The sequence below is a fragment of the Thamnophis sirtalis genome, unplaced genomic scaffold, assembly GCF_051295495.1.
Source record: "Thamnophis sirtalis isolate CommonGarterSnake01/CBP01778 unplaced genomic scaffold, rThaSir2_p1.2 scaffold_1, whole genome shotgun sequence".
Taxonomy (NCBI): domain Eukaryota; kingdom Metazoa; phylum Chordata; class Lepidosauria; order Squamata; family Natricidae; genus Thamnophis; species Thamnophis sirtalis.
Genome location: NW_028261381.1, coordinates 72,018,630 through 72,037,638, shown reverse-complemented (window position 1 = coordinate 72,037,638; position 19,009 = coordinate 72,018,630). Strand labels below are relative to the sequence as shown.

The window sequence follows — 19,009 nt, the reverse complement described above, 5'->3', positions numbered from 1 at the left end:
GCTATGACTTAACCCTGTTGTAGCCCCTCCCACCTTTGCTGCAAAAAGAAATGTTCAGGACTAACGTTCTTTCTGATCAATTGCAGTGGGCATAAATGAGACAAATAAAATGTAAAATGGATGGATGGAATAGACAGATAATGGTTTAAGTATCTTCATTCACAAAGCTTAAAATAATTTTTGGTTCAATTAATTTTTAAACTAGGTTGGTCAGGTAAATAAGAAAAGTTGAGCATTCTTTATAACCAGTGTAATTCAACAGCTCCATCCTATCCATCTTGCAAATATTGTCTATTCTGTAAAATAGTCAATTGAAACCAAACACTTTTCTTTTGGTACAATGATTAAACAGCTCAAAAAAAAGTTACTTTGGGGACTTTGTATATGATAACTGTAGTAAAATTATTACATGCTCAAAAATGGAAAAGTTCAGCACTACTCACAATGGAGGAATGGCTGAAGATGATGGAATTTGCAGAGGTGGCTAAATTCCCTTTTTACTCATAGAAAAGAGAACATCTACATTTGCTGCTGACTGGAAACCCCTTATAGGCTTTCTGCATGAAACATCTAACCCCTGCTCAAACTTTTTGATAATTAGAAAATATTAGGTAATAGAAAAAGGAAAGCTTTTTATAACCAAAAAGAGTAATAATATTTGCTACAGAAGAAAACTGGAAGCTTCTTTCTACATCTTTTTTTTCTTTTTGCACCTTTGTCCTTTCTTTCTTTTCCTTTTTTCCATTATCTTAATGTTTTTTGATAGTTGTAAATTTGTAATAAAATTTATATAAAAATAACCTGTAAAATAAGGCTGGATTGTTAAAATGAAAAATCATTTTGCCTGCTTATACGCAGGCAAATAAACTATAAACAGTTCAGAATGCTTGACTCCTAGAATTATGCTTACCAATTTCCAGTACCGTAGAAAGCTTTAGGTTCCTCTTATTTTACTACCCTATTTTTTTAAAATAAAGATCAAGTTCATTTCCTGACCTTTAGGGATAGTGGGAAGTAATGCGGATTGGCATAACAATGATCACGCATAATCTCTCCCCAATTAACAAAATGTCTCTTACACCATGAAAACCAGTAACGGGGGTTTCAAAATAGTAATAGTAATAGACAGAGGTTTCTCTATTGTGTTTTAAAACTTAAATGATACAAATGAATACACATACACACACCACGCACACATACTTTTTGGAAAATTGCATTTCTGGCTGGTAGCTGCAAGAAACTTCCAGTTAGCCAAATAAGTCCTGTTGGCAGTTCTTCTCTGCAGCATGGATAAGTGCCCTGAAATCAAAGAAATTCTAGAGTCTAGGACATTTTAATAAAAACAGCCACATCCACAAGAGGCACTGAATAATTCCTGAGGAAGGTTCCCCCATCAAACATCTGGGCAGTGTTGGTATCCATCCATTTCTGTCCTTCTCTAGGTAGGTAGATGTCCCTCTGGAATTGCCCTTGTTCTGTTACTGGAGCAACAAGAACCTGCATTTAACAAAGATAATCTCATTAACAATATCTGAGAGACAAAATGTGTATAAATACAGTTGGTCTTAACACAGAAGATATGAAACTTGAAACTTGTCCACAATTATTTGATCAAACCAGTTCTAGGCACATCACAAAGTTGCCCAGACACACACTAAGAGACATTTTTAAATCCTGCATCTGTAATTCCAATTGTCACTTTATGTATAAAATATTTAAGACTTATAATTGCAATTTAATTATTTCTATTTTGTGATGATATATTTTAACATATTGGAATTTTTCATTTATCTAAGCAGCAGTTTCAAGGAAAGGAATCCAGAGGGAGACAAAACACCTGCTTCTTCTTATTTTTAATATGTAATAACCAGATGATTTAAAGAATTAGAGCAAAAATGTTTATTTAAAGGTTTGTCATGAGGCACTGATTTTTAAAACAACACCACAAATTTAAGTAGGTATTATTATACACCACAGCACTTCAAGTGCTTATCAAATCCAAAATTATAAAGAAACTACAAGATCTAGGCTGCAAAAATCCAAAAGATACGGTAATGCTATGATAAAGATTTTCTTAACAGGGATAAAGACAATACTAGAGATCCTGCCATGTAGCAGTATTACAGCAAAATATATGAAAGATCAATGTCTTGTTGCCTCGATACAGCAGTAATTAATTATTTGAAGATTAATCATAATCAGCAAACAATGCTTCAAAATTTAATTACACATTGGCTGTATTTGAACTTTAACTAAAAAAGTAATTAAAGCATTAATTATTTTCTCATCTCTTCCCAGATGCCTGTTAATGCTAATTAATGATATGACATAACACACAATTATCTTAATCATGTTGGCAATCAAAGTTTGAAATAGTTGGGATTATTATGGTCCAAAATATCTCATAGAAATATACATTGTAAACAAGAGTGCTGTGCAAAAACTAAGAGGTGGGTGATCATTTTTCCTACAGTTCTGTAGCAGAAGGCACATGAGAAAAAGAAGAGAGGAACAAGAGCAACAAAATCTTGATATAAAATACTGCTACATGGAAAGTCCCTGAAATATAGATCACTTAGACATGAAGCTGGAAAGGTGCTTTAGATCCTGTACTTGTATCTGTCTACAATTAAAGGACTCCACCTACAGCAAGGGAACACCATGTAAGTTCACATCCATATATTATATACCAAAGCTCCATTTCCACCTACAATGCTTTAGATAATTGTTTTCCTGATGTTCTTCCATGAAACAATGTTGCTGAGTTGTTTTTGGTCTGTGGAAAATGTCACTTCATTCACAATCATTCTAGTGAATCCTCTATCCAAATAGGGCAATGATAGAAATTCAGCAATATAAAATGGGGAGTAGAAAGGGACTGCATGGGAAGGAAAATTTTTGTATTTTTTTTAATGCCACTCCAGGCAAAAGTTTGATTAGAATGGTATTTCATGTGGCCAATAAACTTAAGTCAGAATGAAGACACTGCAACAAATAAACCTATATTTAATTCATAAAGTTTGGACAGACGGAAATGGGAACGATTAATCCCAACAGCCTCCAGCCCATCTTTCTAGAATATCAGCTCTGTTCCTTCCTTGCTTTGACTTAAGGAAGTGACATTGGAATTACCCATGATGACTGAGAGAAAAAGTTAAATTTTACAATGTGCTTCCCTTCAAGGAAAAATGGATGAGCTGATTACTCTAAGGCATTCTATGTAGAACTTTATCTGAAAGCTGCAGTTGGTGCAGAATGTAGTGGCCAGATTGCAGAGCAGAGCAAAGCTCTTAGCTGTCTATGTGAAAGCAATTTGCACTGCTGCTAATTAGTTCCTAAAGCAGGGGTGAAATGCTACCGGTTCTGACTGGTTTGCTAGAACCAGTAGCAAAAAATGCTAAGGTTCGCCCGAACCATTAATAATAAAATGCTTTAAAAAGTGGGGAAAAAAGATTCCGTGACAATCAGCTGTGCTGTGACATTTTTTATTACTGGTTCCAGCAAGTAGGTAGTAAAAAATGCTTTAAAAAGTGAAAAAAAGAGGTTCTAATGACTGTGCGGATCAGCTGTGAGCCACACGATCATCGGAACATCCCCCCCACTTTTTAAAGCATTGTTTTTCCTGCCAGTTTGGGCGAATAGGTAGGGGGGGGAATGCTTTAAAAAGTGAAAAAAGTTGGCCATACCCACCCAGTCACATGACCCACCACCACCAAGCCACACCCACAGACCCGGTGGCAAATTCTTTTAGCTTTCACCACTCTCCTAAAGCATATGAAGACATGAACAACTTGGAGTATTGGTAGACTATCGTTTCTGTTATGGGCGATCTCTATAACCATCTAAGTCTAGCTGGATGTGTCAACTCTGGCAGAAAACCATTTTGCATTTTCCCATGGGCAGCTTTCTTTCTGGGGGTGCATATGAACCCCAGGATGCATTTGGCATTGCATCCTGTAAGTAACTTTTAAAGAACTACTTCTTTAATCAAGCCTTCCACGCATGGATGTTGGATAATGTTTCCTCTCCCCCACCAACTCTGTAGTAAAAATACTGGTATTGTATGCCTTTTATATAAGTATTTTGTAAATTTATTGTAAATTGCTTGGAAAAGCATTTGATGGGAGGCTGTATGGAAATAGATTACATCTAATATATTGCTGATGTATCACTAACAAAAAAAAATCTAAATCTCTATCATGTCTTTCTTAAATTACGAACCTATTCTTCTACTTCTTTTTTACTTTCTCTCCCAGCCTTCCTTTTCTATTATCTGTTTTAAAATGAAGCAAACACAGTATTCTATGCACACTGTTCAAGCAGGCCATGCTAATATTTGTGACAGCTTTTCAAAAGGCCTTTAAAGAAATAAACCTCCCTCCTTTAACAAATAGCCCCAAGCATGTAATGCACACTGGTTGACTTCCATTGACTGATTGACATTCTAGTAGATTAATTCCCAAAGGCTGATGAAAGAGAACTATCATTGCAGAAGTCTTCAATTTTTTTCTTCAACTGAGTACCTTCCCAATGTGTCAGTCTTACCTTTTCATGGTTATCATCAGCATTTTGATGGGAGTGACCATCAGGTTGGGGAAGGGTGGATTATGTTTTGACAGTGTCAGTCTTAATAAATACATTTTTGCTGATGTGCTGTACAGTATTTTTAAAGTATTTGCAGAAGTGATACTGTGATGCACTCAGGGTTTTTTTCTTAACTGGAGAGAGATTTCCAAGAGCCTTAGGGAGCTGACATTTTTAGGTATTCTAATATGCATGTAAAAAATTGTTATTCAGCCCTTCAGAGCTGACTTAAAATATGTTAGGAAAGAATCCTTGTCTTACCTCCTCGCCTATGAGAAACTGGTCATCAACGATAAAGGCAGCTGGTTCAGTGGGGCTGAGCCACCAGGTGGGTCGAAAAATTGGATGCCCCCTAGATAGCCATTCCTTGCTGTATTTCTCAATGAGTGGAACCACAAAATTCTGGTGTCTCTGAATATAATACCTGGTGAGGTTCAACACCTGTAAGAAAGGAAGGACAATAGCTTTTTCAAAAATCAAAACAAAGATAAGGTTGTTTTAAAAATGTCTTAATAATGAGTAGTAGGTATTATTATTAATACATTATTTGCAAACACTTCACTGAATAGATACCATGGAAGATTCTCAATACCAGGGAAGATTCTGGAAAAGATAATCAAGCAACAAATTAGTGAACACCTAGAAGTAAACAAAGTAATAGCCAAAAGCCAACATGGGTTTGTCAAAAACAGATCCTGCCAGACTGATCTTATTGCATTCTTCAACAAAGTGACAAAATAGTGGACCAGCGGAATGCTGTCGATATAATTTACTTGGACTTCAGCAAGGCATTTGATAAAGTAGACCATAAGCTACTACTAGATAAAGTAGAAAATGTGGGTTAGACAGCATCACCACCAGATGGATTTGTAACTGGCTGACCAACCACACTCAATGTGTAGTCCTCAATGGAACTGCATCTACATGGAGGGAAGTATGCAGTGGAGTACCCCCAAGGCTCTGTTTTAGGCCCAGTACTCTTCAACAGCTTCATTAATGATTTGGATGAGGGAATAAATGGGGAACTCATCAAATTTGCAGATGACACCAAGCTGGCAGGAATAGCCAACACTCCAGAAGACAGGCTTAAGATACAGAAGGATCTTGACAAACTTAAACATTGGGCACTATCTTAACAAAATGAAATTCAATGGTGAAAAAAGTAAGGTTCGATAGGCAAGAAAAATAAAATGTACAGGTACAGCATAGGTGATATCTTGCTCAATAGTAGTAACTGTGAGAGGGATCTTGGAATCCTAGTGGACAACCATTTAAATATGAGTGTGCAGCTGCCCAAAAAGCCAACACAGTTCTAGGCTGCATAAACAGGGATAGAGTCAAGATCACGGGAAGTGTTAATACAACTTTATAATGCCTTGGTAAGGCCACACTTGGAATACTGCATTCAGTTTTGGTTGCCATGATGTAAAAAAGATGTGGAGACACTAGAAAGAATGCAGAGAAGAGCAACAAAGTTGATTAGGGGACTGGAGACTAAAACATATTAAGAATGGTTGAAGGAACTGAGTATGTCTAGTTTAATGAAAAGAAGGACTAGGGGAGACATGATAGCAGTGCTCCAATATCTCAGGGGTTGCCACAAAGTAGAGGGAGTCAAACTATTCTCCAAAGCACATGAGGACAGAACAAGAAGCAATGGGTGGAAACTAATCAAGGAGAGAAGCAACTTAGAACTGAGGAGAAATTTCCTGATAGTTAGAACAATTAATCAGTGGAACAACCTGCCTCCAGAAGTTGTGAATGCCCCAACAATGGAAGTCTTTAAGAAGATGTTGAATAGCCATTTGTCTGAAATGGTATAGGGTTTCCTGTCTAGGCAGGGGGGTGGACTAGAAGACCTCCAAGGTCCCTTCCAATTCTGCTATTGTATTGTATTGTATTGTATTGTATTGTATTGTATGGATATAGAATTAGTCAGAAAATATGGACTTCTTGCTATTTCATCAGTTGATTCAGCTTCTCATCATAATTAGTCACTGATGGAAATTTCCTGAACTGAACATGGTCATGCTTTACCATTGTTACCAGTGGCAGCAGCAGCTGCACATGCCTCCTGAAATATAATCTAATGAGATACCTCAAGAGAAGAAAATGATAGAAAAGCAACTTGTGTTAAGTCAGCTGATAAAAGCCTAGTTCTTAAAAGAGGTTAAAGCCAATAGAGAAAGAGGGAGGGAAGGGAATGGAAGGAATGGAAAAGGGAGGGAGGGAGGAGAGGAAAAGGAAGGGAAGGGCTTCCAGAAGTTTTTTAAAAGGAACAAGATGGAAAATAATTGCAGTGGGGAAGAATTCCAAGTGTGGGTAGGCAGGTAGGCAAAGATGATCAACAGAATAAAATGTTAAAGGACTAAGAGGAATGAGGCCCCTATGCAGAGATTCCACCTCTGATAGGAATGGAACACCACCCTCTGCATCCTTAGCAATGCTTGCAAGGCTTCTGGAAATCTGGGCTAATTTGATGACAATAGCAATAGCATTTTAGACTTATATACTGTCCCACAGTACTTTACAGCACTCTCTGAGCGGTTTTCAATGTCAGCATTATTTGCATATTGCCCCCAGCAATCTGGGTTCTTGTTTTACTGAAGACTGAGCCCCATCAGGATCAAATTCCAGACTATTGCACTCAACTGTTGTGCCACCAAGACTCAGGACTTCATGCTCATTATTCATATATATTATATCACCCGTTTCCCTGAAAATAAGTCCTCCCCTGAAAATAAGCCCTTCCTGAAAATATTGCAACACAGCAACAACCGTGAGGTGACCATGCTTGCCGCCTCCTGCACCTTAAAAAATAAGAAGACCTCCCCAAAAATAAGGCCAAGCACTTATTTTGGAGTTCAAAAGAAAACAAGATCCTGTCTTATTTTGGGGGGGAACACTGTGTGTGTGTGTGTGTGTGTGTGTGTGTGTGTGTGTGTGTGTGTGTGTGTGTGTCTGTGTGTGTGTGTGTGTTTGTGTTTGTGTGTGTATTCATACTCATGTTTATTCTTATGCCTATTGTCTTGAAAATAATTGACAAATCAAATAAATAAAATTAATAAAAAATAACATTTCTTAGGAGATTTCTGAGGAGGAAATTTTCTGAGGAGTGGGGCAGAGATTTCCCATTGGTGACCATTCTCACCTTGCTGGCTTCCTGTTGCACTGTCCTCCATTATATTCCATAATTGCATTGCTTTCCTTCTGATACAATCTCCAGTTAAGACCTTTTAAGCCTGCTTTTCCCCCTTGACTTGAAAAGAGCCACAATGAGTAAAACAACAAGGATCAGGGAAAGGTGCCAATTAGCTGCCTTTTTAGTGCCCCTCCATGGCCAGTTGAAGGGAGTCCTGGCCAAGGCAGCAAGGGGAAAGTGAGGGCAGTTGCCAAGTGTTACACAAAATTGCTTCAAATGATTTGGATTGCAATGCTGGCAGTCACATGAAAAGGCATGAGAGAAGGCTACTAATAGCTAAATTGAAAGGAAGAAGTAATACAAAAGGAACTGAGGGTTGTTGGGTGAAGGGACCAAAAACAAAGAAGGTAAAGGAGGAAGAAGAGAAGGAAGGGGAGTTGGAATTGGCTAGGAGAAGTCAAAGAAGTCAAAGAATGGCATTGTGGACACGGCAAACCAGGTTTTAGCTAAATTTAGTACTAAAGCATGAGGCTTAAAATGAAAGGTTGGAAGCACGTTAAAATAATATTATGATCGATGGGGAGGAAGTTTAAGAACATAAATTAGAGAATAAATAAATGAAAATGAAAAAGCAAAAGTTTGCAATATTAAGAAGGAAGATATCACAAGAACATTTACTAGAATCTGAGGATAAAAAAAGGCATTCTGCCGAGGTTCACCCAGGTTCACAAGAGAATAGAATGAATTGTTATGAAAAGGAAAATAGAAATAAAGAAGAAAATGAAATGGATTGTTTGAGAGGGCCTTCAGGTATTTATGTTGTATCCATCTTAAGGTTGGAGATGAATAATCCTTCCAAAGGATACATTGGAGAGATAAAAACAGTAAGAGCCAACAGAGTATGTGAGAGAGACAAATCTTGATAGTTCAGTGGGAAGTTTCAACAATTTTGTAAATAATTTTGAAAGACTGATTCATGCCATCAGGTTTTTGTCAACACTTAGGGACCAAATAGACAGATTTTCTCGATGATCTGTCCTTAATCTGGTTCTTCAGTTCTTCCAGTGATACACATATAACTATTTCTTCCATACATCTTGCCTCTGGTTTTCCTCTCCTTCCCCTTCCTTCTTTGCCCAACATTAAAGCCTTCCCAAAGAGCTGGGTGTTTGCATAATGTGTCAAAGATAATTTGAGCCTGGTCATTTGTGCCTCAAGGAAGAATTCTAGGTTGATTTGTTGGATGATCCACTGTTTGTTTGTTTTTTACTTATCTATCCATGTATTGTCAGAAGTCTTCAAAAGCATCAAGATCAGGGGTGGACTGCTACGGGTTCACCGGGGTTCGGGAGAACCTCTAGCTAAGATTCTGTGCAATTTGGAGACCCCCCCCCAAATTCCACTCCTGGCTGGCCCCACCCACCCCTCCTTTCCCAGGAGACCCCATGTGGCCCATTTTGGATGCAGGTAAGTGCAGGGTGTGCACGGAGGCTTGTGGATGGTGAAAAATGGGCCTACTGGAATTTTAGGGAGACTGGAAACAGGCTGGGGCCTGCGGAGATTATTTTCGCCCTCCCGGAGGCTCAAAAAAACCCTCCAGAGCACAGGGAGGGCAAAAGATCCCCCCCTCTGCTGTGCTGCAGGAGGCCGACTAGGCCATGCCCACTATGGCCACCCCCACCCAGCAACCAGGCAGAGAACCCCTTGCTAAAATTTTTGAAGCCCACCCCTGATCAAGATACATTTATTCTAATTACGTTGAAATAATTTGTGATTCACACTCAAAAGAGAAATAATGAATGGCAAGATGCTATCTTATCTGCCTTAGATCTCAAGTTTTAACAACTAAAAAGGACAAGAACATCTTTTTCAGAGCGACTTGAAAGGTAGTAAACAATTAGCCTGGAGAATGTTTTCTTTGATTTTAGTACCTTTAGAAAACAAAAATAAGTTTACCTACCCAATCACCACCACAGACCCATGGTGGAGTCCTGAAAGACATGACTGGAAGGAAGGTGACAATTTGGAGCCATCTAATATATAGCTCTTCATCAGTGAGAAATTCAGCTGAAAGTGTTCCACCTTTACAAAATATACAGAAAACTAAATTAGCGGACTATATGTTCAGCTTCGGTATTCAGCTTTAATTTTGGATTCAGTAAATGAGTAACCTCTACAGTACGTTGATAATATAATTCAAGTCATTTTAACACCACTTCTCTCTTCTTTTGATAACCAGGGCAGTATTAAAACACAGCATAATCAATATCATATCCCAGATCTACCCAGTGCTGAGATTCTGTGCTTTTACAGTCCCAATCCTTTATCTGCTAATACAGAAACCTGGGAAAGGGAGTGTGGGATAGGGGGCAGGGGAGGAAGCAGAATCGCTGTTAAAATCAGCATTATTATTTTTTTAAACGTGAAGATCACAAATAATAAAGGAATTAAAACCAAGGAAGGCCTGATCCTATGCACATTTTGCCACTGATTAAATCTGAACAGAGAAAGTATTGCGAAGCATGTCAGAAAACTATAATGATTGTAGTGGAAAATAACATTTCTGACTATCTGACTCTTGAGAGAAAGCAATATAATTGGCCTGGATGGTTTAGGTCATGAAAAATTAAACTAATACACATTTCCAGCTGGACCAGTACAGTACTAATATAAATAGCTGAATTTCAGACAAATGACCCAGATAATTTCCTGTTAAAAGAAGGGAAATCTTTCATCTCCCTCTGTCAAACACATGCTTCACATTCATTTTTCAGGCAGCATTGCTCTTAAAAACAAAACCAGACAAAACCATAGGCATCGAAATGGTGGACTAACGATTAAATGTTTCATACTTCTTTTATTTCTTTTTTCTTTTTTGCTAAACATTATATTCCTATTATCACATATTTACCAGCCCCCACCCAAATGGTATGAATGTTGTGTTCTTTTTAATTATGTATTGTTCTGATGTGTCATTGTTTGTATCCCCTTCCCCATGAGTTGTAAGCCGCCCTGAGTCCCCCCAGGGATAAGGGCGGCCTATAAATAAACTTTCAAATTCAAATATTTATTGCATCTGGATCTCTTAAAGACCAATCCAACTCAACAGTTATTTTCTAACAGTGCCTATCTCTTGATCAATCCAACATCTCTAGTATCAAGACAATGATTTGTTAGTTAATTATTTCCCATATTTCTGAACCACCCATCTCCCTCAAAGAGGAACTCTGGGAGGTGTACAATAAAAAATGAACACAATATATAAAAATTAAACTGTTAGAATTAACAATTAAATATTCATTGTTTTTAGAAGGGACAAGAATAATTAAACCCTGTTAAAAATTAATTAAAACGGTGAAGGAAGGTCTCTCAGGGAATCAACTAGTCTTACATCTCCCTGCTCCTTTAGGCTTCACAAGTGAGACTGCAGAAGGGAAGGGCAGGAGAACTGGAAGCCTGTCTCACCTCTGTGGGAGAATATTCTGGAGGGGATGACAATTGGGAAGGGTCTCTTCCTAGATCCTACCAAGTTCTTTAACTGAGACGGTCTGCTACATACCTTCCCTGCCTGCCCGGGTGGGACAGGTCAATGTAACAGGACCAAGCAGGTTCTGCAGGTAGCCTGGCTTTTATGAAAAATGAAGCCATGTTTTACAATACAAGGAAATTACTTTGTAATGCAAAATTGAATTATATCTGCAAGGAAGTTATTGCATGTCTCAAAGCAATATTTTATACATGTTCTGGGAATGGCCTATAAGAAAGCAAAATACAAAGAAAAGACAAACTTTTAAAATACTAGACAACTACAAGAGACTTGAAAAATAATTACAGAAATCTCTACAAAAAAAGGACATTAAAGTAAAAATGGACACAATGAAACATAAAATGGGGCTAATGGAAAAGGAGGAATTAGCACAAAAATTAGAGGTGCTAAACAGAATTATTTTGAAGATGCAAATAAACCAGGCAGATGGTTAGCGTATAAATTGAAAAAAGAGAGAGAATCAAGAAAAATAATGCAACTAATGGATGATCAAGGGCAAATTTGCCATGGAAATGGAGAGAAGAAAAAAATTATACAAGATTACTATGGAAAATTGTATGAACAAGAGAATTGTCAGATCCCTAAAAGTGATACTGCCATTCAATTGGGAGGAGGGGAGCAACTTGTTTGCAACTTGTTTACAGAAACTGATAAAAGAGCCAAGGACATGAATTGTTTTCACAGGTGCCTTTGAGAACTATTTTGGCAGGGGAAAGAAAGGAGGGGAACAGAACCCTTCTCCTTTGAAGAGCATAATAGAACTTCTGTTCAAGTCAATCTAAAATAAAAATAATAAAAGAGGCCTGGAAGGCTAGAGTGGCAGTGGCTATTAGGTTTTTTTTCTTTCTTTTTTCTGTTTTGGAAACATGCATCGATATTCAGATGAGGAAACCTTAAAATTCCAAAATATCTTGCCTGGAATTCAAAATCTATTGGAAGGATATGGGAGAATTGAGAAGAAGTTAGAAAGACTAGTCTTCCTCACAGCAAAAGATGATGGGGTTGGAGCCCAAAAATTAAAGGGGAGAATGAAGTTATAGAAGATAAAGATAAGACAATATATGAATTTATTAATGGAGCAAATGTGGGTGAAAGTGGAAAAAAGGGAATATGGAATTTGGAATATGACGAATTGGAGCTCTACTCCAGATTCCAGGATACAGAAGGAAAAAAATGGTAACAATGATGTACTTTAGAAGAGAAATTTTTTCAGAAGCAAGATTGACAAGCTTATTTTAGTAGCAGCTGGTGGGCAACAAGATTACCTGAGAGATTCTTCAAGCAACAAAGTGCAGAGAGAAGTCTATAAAAACCTTATAAAGGAGATAAAAAGAAGACTGACACCACAATTGGCAAGAGAGATAAGACTGTTTTGTTACTGGAAAGATACAGGTTGACAATGAAAGTTGATAATAAAAACTTAGTTGATTTTGGTGATTAATAAGTACGAATTTAGTAACTCTTAGATTGTTTTAGATTGTTATTAAATGTTTATTCGTTAACAAATAATTATCTATAATAACAATAATGAAATGATAATGGATATAGTTTAATGATATATACATGTACTGGCAAACTAGTAAAAGAAATTTGGATATAAATTGCAAATTGTGACTTGGGAAAAAGATCTATAAATTTTATTAACAAATTTTTATTTAGATCTTGTTATAAAGGTCTAAGGTTTTTTGGGGGGGGGTCTGACGAGAGGAGATGGGACATAAATAGTAAATAATTTTTAGCCAATTATAATAACAACAAGAAAGTGTCAATGGGCATTGTTTAACAATATATACATGCTATGGTATTGGCAAAAGTAACTTGGATATAAATTCTAAACAGTGAGTTGGGGGGGAAAGGGGGGGAGTTTAGAAACTTTATTAATTGATTTTTACTTAAAAGATGTCATAAAGGTGTAATGTTATTGGAGGATTTTTTGAAATAGTTAATGAATGCTATTATGTAGTTGTGTCTTTAAGTATGAATGATTTGAGGTAAAAACATGTTCAAATAATGAGAATTGTGATACATTGATAGTAAGATATACAAAGATTTTTGACTTAAAGTGTATAATTTAATATGAACTATAAGTAATGACTGTGGAAGAAATGCACAAAAGTTATCTGTAACCAATCAACACGCTTTCTTCAAGATGTAATGAAAGATGATTCTTTTTTGTGTTTTTGTTCAATTAAAATAAAAACTTTTCAAAAAAAAGATGAACAATTTTACAAGATATTTTATAAGTGGTTAGATAAAAAACATGGAAATGAAAGACCCTAGAGAATTTTGATAATACAAGAATAATAGAATGATACAGAATACAACATAAAGATATATTACTATTGGATAGATTTAAGATGATGTAATGAATTGTTATAATATAAATGAATCCAATATCTAGAATATCTCATTTAAAATGAAGGAATAATAGTTAAAGTCATATAAATGATGTACAATGATAATAATGTATACATATATATTTGATTGATAATATGTGATTTTATATAAATTGTAAGTGAGGACTATGGAAAGGATGCACAAAAATATTATAACCAATCAACATGTATGTAATTGAAGATGGTTTTATGTTTTATGTTTTGTTTGTCTATGTCTGTCTAAAAATAAAAACTTTTTATAAAAAAAAGAAAGAAAGCAAAATGCATCAGACAAACTGGACAGGAACATTTGGATGGCACAAGCCGGCAATGCTTTCTACTTAGGTCAGGCAAATATAAGTGATAATATGAGGATTTACATTGGCCAAGAGCCATTGGAAGACATCAACATAATTTCCTGCCATCCAGAAATGTTTGGTGGTCCATAGTCAGGACAGGGCCATTTGGCAAAATAGGACATGTCCTATTTTGTATGATATGCAAATTTACTTCCTCTGGGTTGTAAACCATGGCTTAAGGCATAACACAGTATGTCAAACTAGTTGTTTATTCAATGAAGCGTAGTTTAAAAAGGCAATGTTTAGCATAGCATGATTATTGGAGACTTTGGAAACAGACTTTAAAACAGTCTATTCCAACACTCAGAGAGAACCTTGAAATTACAGAAACAACTTTTATTTTAGGCAATCTGAAATCATCTCAGGCTTTTAGCTGAATTTGTATGAGGCCAATTTATTTTGCAGTACAACTATTTGCACACAATCTGCCCCATTCAATTCCATCTTCAGTAGGATGCCTTTCCCTAGGCTTGTGATGGATCCATTTGACAGAGCTAGCTCTGCTTATTTGGTGATAGATTCCTCATTGGCCCTGAGGCTGGTTGCCTTCTTCTTTCAGTTTAGGAAAGGGCTTCAATCTCTTTGTTCAGCTTTTAAGGGTTTGCCTTTTTTCCTGCTGCCTTCAATTATTTTAAGACTAAATGTTGAATGCTGCCTGAAGCCATTAAATGAAAGTCAGTAGGCTAAAAGAAATAAAGTTGTTGACATATCCATGGAATTGGAAAAATACCATGTTTCTTGTCCTCCACAAGTGCAGAAGATAAGTGGTGACATTTTGGAGATGCTCAATATGTAGCTTTATTTTAGATTTTGCAGATGTCCAGAAAACATCTTGCCATAACTTGAGCTAAATGGTACAAATTGATGGCTAATGAAGAAAAGCCAAAAGTATCTGGCAATTTTCATTCATAATCAGACATTTGAAATATAATTTCATCTATCTTATCAAAGGAAACTGTCTTTTAATCAGGTCATTTGTCAACGTAACACATGATTATGCTGATTGGCTTTATGTCTTCAGTTTTCAGATCAAAACAATTTTAGCTCTACTTGGAGTCTGAAGGCATTAAACTTGGGAAACTTTCATACAGAAAACATACTATATCTTTGAGCTCTGGAATAGATGTAATCCATGCTATGAATCAGCTACAAAATCAAAAGTCCCTGTACTTCCATCAGTTAGGTGAATGAAGCCAGGATTAAATGCATATGGATTTTCTGCTTATATCCTTCAATTGTTTTTACTAGTACGCAGACTAATGTCTGATAACTGAAATCAGACAACTCCAGTGTGGTGGCAAAATTGGACATTTATGTCAGTTTTTGTCTATTTGTAGGAATCTTAAAAGCTGCCTTTTATTGTCAAACCAGTAATCCATCTACGTATACAAAAGGACTGGCAGTGACTTGGTGGAGTTTCAAAAAGGATTTGCTCCTTTGAATATTACATAGAAAAAGCGATTTGTAACTTTCTGTTTATAAATATGTTTTACTGGAAAGTTACTGCCTGGTTTTTTTCATTTATGTCTGTATTAGCCTTTTAAAACAGCTTTTGAAAGAAGCAGAGGATATAATAATATTACCTATTGCATCTGGAATGAAAAAGGTATAACCAAGAAGACTGTAATGAAGCACAGATGGAATAATCCCTTTCAAACCAGTGTAACTCCAGTCCGATTGTCGTGGATTCATTTGGAAAAAGAGTGGCAGGTGGCTGGATCTATAAGCAATACACAAAATTATACGGTAAACATGGAATTACTCAAATGCACAATAAGTGCTTACTGAAATTACCAAAGCTGCATCAAAATAAAAAAAAGTCAAATAGACCTTGAACATGAAATCAGACTCTGTTTTTAATGTATCACTCCTAACTTGCTAAATAGAAAGGCTGGGCCAGAATAAATGGTTGCATACATGGCTTTGGGGGTGTGGCTAGTTGACATTTCCTCTCTAGAATCACTCTAGAAAATGAACTTGGTCGAAGGAAGTCCAGGAAATAAATATTTTCCAACGTGCAATTCAGACTCATGTGAAACTCTTTCAAGACAGCTGGAGGATTAAAAGACAACTGAAGTAGAGATCCTTTTTAGATGGAATCAGTTGTTATTTCAATAGCAGCAGAATTTATGGAAGCTCAAGTCCACTGCACACATTCAGAAAAAGGCACTCAGAAATTGAGTCTATGATGAAGGGGTTTGGCAAATGAGATCTACTTGAAATATGGAGTACAGAGTCCTTTCTTTTTCCAATTGTAGGCTTGGAATGTACAGTATGCTATACCTCTCTCCAAAGCAATGAACTTTCTCCATCCTACTGCTTTTAATATGGAATGTAAACAGGGGTGGGATTCAGCCAGTTCGGACTGGTTCAGATGAACCAGTTGTTGTTATTTTGTGCAGTTTGGAGAACCAATAAAATCGACCACCTGCTAGCCCCACCCACCCTATATATTATGTTCCCTTCATCAAGCGGTCCAGACCATCCAGCTAATCTCTATGCCTCTCCTGCTCTGCTCACCAAAGGTAAGTATGCTGGCCGTTTGCCCTTCGCCTCGGGTTGCGGCCCAGGGACACATTTTCAGCAAACCGATTGTTAAGTGGATTGAATCCCACCACTGAATGTAAACCATGAATCCCATCCTTTACTGTTCCAGTGTTTGCCATCATCGTGGTACCTTAAAGGTCTTGTATGTTTTAGGAGATAAGATGGAACTCTTTGTCATTTCCAAAAATGCTGGGAAGACCATTTATTTCATGATATCCTGCTCTTTCATTGCAGAAAATTAATGGGAAGATAGTCCCATAGTAAATATACATGATAAGCCTTTCCACTTGTAACTGATTGGGGAAAAGCATTGTTATAAGCAGCAGGTGGAGGACTTCAGGGCTAGTCAGCACTTTCCTTAATTCTTCATTGAATTTTGTCTGAAAAATAAAAACCCAATGTTCTTAATCCCACATTGAACCTAAACACAGGAAGAAGGAAGAAAAAAGATATCTCTAAGGACAGCTACTTTCCCCAAATTAGTGCTCTCTGCAATGTATGTATTTGAGGCCATTTCCCACAATTCCCATGGTTCTCAGAAAAGATAATATATTTGGAAATGGGGGAGGGAGCTCGAATTTGGGGAAGGTGATTGCTGAGAACCCTAAACCAAAGAAGTACATCATTAACAAGTATTGTCTAACTCCAAGAACTTTCACTTATTTTAAAAATAAAGGCACTAAAGCAGTGGTGGGATTCAAATAATTTAACAACTGGTTCTCTGCCCTAATGACCAGCTGGGTAGGTGTGGTTCGGTGGTCATGTGACTGTGTGGGCATTGCCAACTCAACATCACTCAGGTCAATGGGCGCTTCGCCTGAGCTGTTACAAAGTAATAAGGGTTAACCGGAGAGGCAGTTTCTGTAAGCAGAGCAATACAGATTAGGCTAGAAACAACACCAGAATGTTTATTTCCTGCTTTCTTTATAGGATTATCCCCGGAAAGTGGGGAAAAACAAAAGGAGATTTCTTCCAATAACCGGTTCTCTAAACTGCCTAGAAAGTTAACGACCGGTTCTCCTGAATAGGTGCGCACTGGTTGAATCCCACCACTGCACTAAAGAGTCACCTTGCAGCAAGACGGGTGACAAATTTAATTAATAAACAAAAGATTTGAAGACAGGCCTGACTTAGGACAAGATATAATGCAAGAATTCTTTCCTGAAACCAACCTTGTAGCACCAGTAATTATTGATGAATTTCCCAACATTGTTGCGATTGAGGCCAAAATACTGATGTACTTATCCCCTCTGAGCTCTGCAGGAGGTGGGATTACTTGGTCCATAAATATGTTGCCTTCACTACCTTCAAAAACCACATACTTTGCTCCCAGTTGCTGCTTTAGGAGCTTCACCTGGCCCAGGTACCAGAGCACTGCAGCCTGACTGGTTACATTCAGACAGGCTGAAAACTGCCCTTTCCATTTGGTGAGGAGTGGCACCTGTAATGGAAAGGTGGACATAAGAAAGCTGTAGCAGAAGTGGAGACTAATCCCTATAAATGGATTAGCCAATGAAATTCATCCGTTAAATTGGAGGACTAAAAAGCTGAGCTTTGATTATATAGTATTAGACTTAGAGAATTTATATATGATCTGCAAGTAGGTAAATTTGGTGAATAGAGGTGGAAAATGTAACAAAGAAAAGTCAATAGATGAAAGGTGAATGAGTATAGGATAACACAATTGGTTTGCCAAGTTAGAAAAGGTATAATGAATAGTGTTCACTATACAAATTTTAACTTTCTTTTCCCATATCTCAGGTCTATTATTTCTTTGGCTTACTGTTTCTTATTCTTTTTCTGCACCCTGTGTACACTGAAAGGAAATTGCATGATAGGTATTTACTTATTTAACAGCATTTTTGTACTGTTCCAATATAAAACATTCTGGGTCGTCACACAACATGCTTATATGTGTATGCTATCTATAAAATATTTCCATGCCAAAGTTTCTACTTCTTAATCCTTCACAAAATTATGCTTCACACTTTGAAGCATAAATATGGTGGTTATTTTTTCAAGGAACCCCAGAATGCTGAAAACATGTTGAGGAGACTGCAGTCCATTCAGTGCTCGCTTTCTAATTGATCAGGAGAAGAGTGTCACCCAATGAATGTCTCACCCACTGATCTCTGACACATGCTGGAGCAACAAAGGTCACTCAGAGAAGAAAACACAATACAGGTAGTCCTCGACTTAAGACCACAATTCAGCCCAAAATTTCTTTTGCTAAGTGAGATCATTGTTAACAATCTGGCCCACGAAGCCATTGATCTGGACCATGATGCTGCCCCGCCCACATCACCCCACCTACCCGCCAGCCCCCACCCACCTTCTGGAGACGGAGGAGGCCAAAAAATGGGCCGGTTTTTTGGGTGGCAGAGTGGTACTGGAGAATGAGGTGGCCAAAAATGGGACACACTGAGGCCTCAGGAGGCCAAAAATGGGCCCTTAC

General features: G+C 37.2%; 1 protein-coding gene across 1 annotated transcript in view; it reads right to left on the bottom strand.

Moving 5' to 3' along the window:
- Positions 1–859: 859 nt before the first annotated feature.
- The window catches only part of LOC106548157 (SITS-binding protein-like), a 31,111-nt gene continuing 12,961 nt past the window's right edge, over positions 860–19,009 (bottom strand). The window contains exons 6-10 of the mRNA XM_087719096.1: positions 17,727–17,995; positions 15,591–15,727; positions 9,687–9,808; positions 4,846–5,025; positions 860–1,497 (exon numbers count right to left, since the gene is read on the bottom strand). Of these exons, the coding sequence (XP_087575222.1) occupies positions 1,324–1,497; positions 4,846–5,025; positions 9,687–9,808; positions 15,591–15,727; positions 17,727–17,995 (882 nt within the window). The 3' untranslated portion in view covers positions 860–1,323. The remainder of the gene's footprint in view (positions 1,498–4,845; positions 5,026–9,686; positions 9,809–15,590; positions 15,728–17,726; positions 17,996–19,009) is intronic.